Consider the following 2,321-nt stretch of genomic DNA (forward strand, 5'->3'; position numbering starts at 1 on the left):
ATTCTACTCGGATTGGTGTTTTTATTTGCTTTTGATTTGGTGTTTTATTTGCTTTTGAATTTGGTGTTTGCATTTGGTATTTTCAGTGTTTTGCTATTTGAACCTTTCTGTTTTATTATATGAAGTTGGTGTTTTTTATTTCTTACTTGTCTTTCTTTTAAGTTTAACTTAATATACTAATATATATATATATATATAAAAGTGGTTTTGCAGGTTACCTTGTTCTGTTGCAGGTAGACAAAGCGCTCGCTTTGTACCACCATGGCGCTAGGCGCTAGGCGCTAAGCTCCCACCTCCTCGCTTCTTGTCGCCACCCGCAATTTCGAACCAAGGTCACCACCCATGACTAGCTTCGCCGCAACAACAGCCTCGCTGGATGATGCTCTTGACAATCCACCTTCCCCATAACTGAGTTGAAGCAATTTGTTGGTGACTTTCTGCGATATAATTAGTCAATTACGTAGGTGTTAAATAAAATCAGGAATAAGTGAAGCTGATCATCACAAAGATAAACCCACCACAGCCTGATTGTCAATGATGAGATCTTCAGTGATAGTTGATCATACAGTGAAGGTACGGTGAAATTGAAAAGTGTGACACGAATTTGAAAAAAACTCCTTCCTAGCAAGCTCTCCAAGGCAGCTTGGTAGCTCCTCATCTCCACCGTTTGGTATCTGTAGTAGTTTAGTATTTTAAGTGCGTCGAGAGTAAACGTAGCCATTTAAAACATATTTTAAATGTATTCCTATAGACAAAAAAACACCTCCTCAAGCGCAAGAACAACAGCTTCTTGCTTGGTCAGCTTTGTCATCTCCCTATCAAAGACTACAAACATAGCGCTATCTTTTCCATCATCCACGGCAAGTTCAACCCAGAACCTTAAAAGAGAGTATTCCAAGGGTTATTGAGTATTAATTAAAATGATGGTTTGGTTTTTAGTAAATTGTATAGGATAAACATCGCAAACCTGATAACACTGGTGACGTGGGGAGTTACACATTTGTTGCACAGGAGGGAAATCAAGATTTCTCCAACTTCCTGTTGCATCACGGAATTCTGCAGTGATGGACAGTAGTGATTGGCAATACCGGCTTCCTTGCCATGGATCACAGAATTCTGCATATTTAAACAGATTTGAAAAATAACGGTTCTTTACACTTACGGTTCAATAATGAAACGGACCACAACTCGGGTCATAGCTTCAGCGTCCTTAAGGTCAGAACCTTGGACTGAACGAATATGCCTTTGCATGTGATGAACGGCTTAAGGATTCAGCACCAAATCATATACAATAATTTGAACAGTAAATTACCAAACGTAAATGGGGAACAAACCAGTGTTTGCTTGAGCTTGGAGATGGTCAAACTTCCGTAGCATGAACTTTTGCTACCGAAGTTCTGCGGGGAAGGCCTGAATCGGAGAGCCATCTCTGCAGAGAAGTTGCGTTCTCGACTGAATATATCTCGCAGCCCCATGATATGTCCGGGACATCCTCCATATATCGTTTTGTGGTCTCACCGGCCGAAACAGAGCAGTGGATTCCCGGACGACATCGGGACGCCGGAAGAGGTGGGAAAGAGAGGGTTAAAGGTTGGGTACGGAGACGGCGATATCGACCTTTCCGTTTGCAAATCATTAGGTTTGCAGATTAAGATAAGCGTAGACGGCTAGGTTGAATGGGGAAGAAAGATAATAATGAAGCCCTAATTGATTCAAGCATAATTACGGAACCAAATGTGGAGAACCCAAATCAGACCAAACACCAAGACTTTACGACCAAAACAAACCGACAGAATGTGGGGCCCAAAAAAAAAAAAAAAAAGAAGCTGACGTGGATTGCTTTAGGTGAGAGTAGAAACTGATCTATTATAATAATTACTAGATTTTTTACTTGCGCTACGCGCGAATCTGCTTTAATAATTTAATTTAATTTTGCAATAGTTTTTAAGAAAAAGATGAATTTCGTAAAAAATATTTTTATTAATATTATTTAAATATTATTTGATTTTCTATTTACATTGTTTTTATAAATTTGTTATTTTTGAACTTAGCTATTTATTTGTTTGTATTATAAAAGTAAAATTACTGTTACTAAAGTATTTATAGTTTTTTATAAGTACATAATTTTAATATCACATAGATTTCTCAGTACATATACACTACTATACTATGCTATACACTACTATGAATACTTTATTAATAATTAGTTTTATTTTTTAATAATATTAAGATAATATAATAGAAAATTGTTTTATATACATTTTTCTATGAAATGTTTTTAAATGCATATCTAATAGTTTTATATGTATATTTAGGTCTAA

At 36.4% G+C, this 2,321-nt stretch overlaps 1 protein-coding gene across 2 annotated transcripts in view; it reads right to left on the minus strand.

Annotated features, from left to right (window-relative positions):
• Nucleotides 1-1,711, minus strand: part of LOC106299146 — a 2,475-nt gene extending 764 nt beyond the window's left edge. Inside the window, exons 1-6 of one of the 2 annotated variants that reach the window (XR_001261693.1) lie at nt 1,335-1,711; nt 1,163-1,243; nt 968-1,116; nt 764-878; nt 519-674; nt 341-437 (exon numbers count right to left, since the gene is read on the minus strand). Coding sequence is in view for 1 of the 2 variants with exons in the window: in XM_013735281.1 (XP_013590735.1) it covers nt 561-674; nt 764-878; nt 968-1,116; nt 1,335-1,475 (519 nt within the window). In the remaining variant the exon portion in view is untranslated. The remainder of the gene's footprint in view (nt 1-340; nt 438-518; nt 675-763; nt 879-967; nt 1,117-1,162; nt 1,244-1,334) is intronic. The other variant, XM_013735281.1, reaches the window with a different exon arrangement.
• Nucleotides 1,712-2,321: the final 610 nt, after the last annotated feature.

Source organism: Brassica oleracea, chromosome C6 (assembly GCF_000695525.1).
Source record: "Brassica oleracea var. oleracea cultivar TO1000 chromosome C6, BOL, whole genome shotgun sequence".
Classification (NCBI taxonomy): domain Eukaryota; kingdom Viridiplantae; phylum Streptophyta; class Magnoliopsida; order Brassicales; family Brassicaceae; genus Brassica; species Brassica oleracea.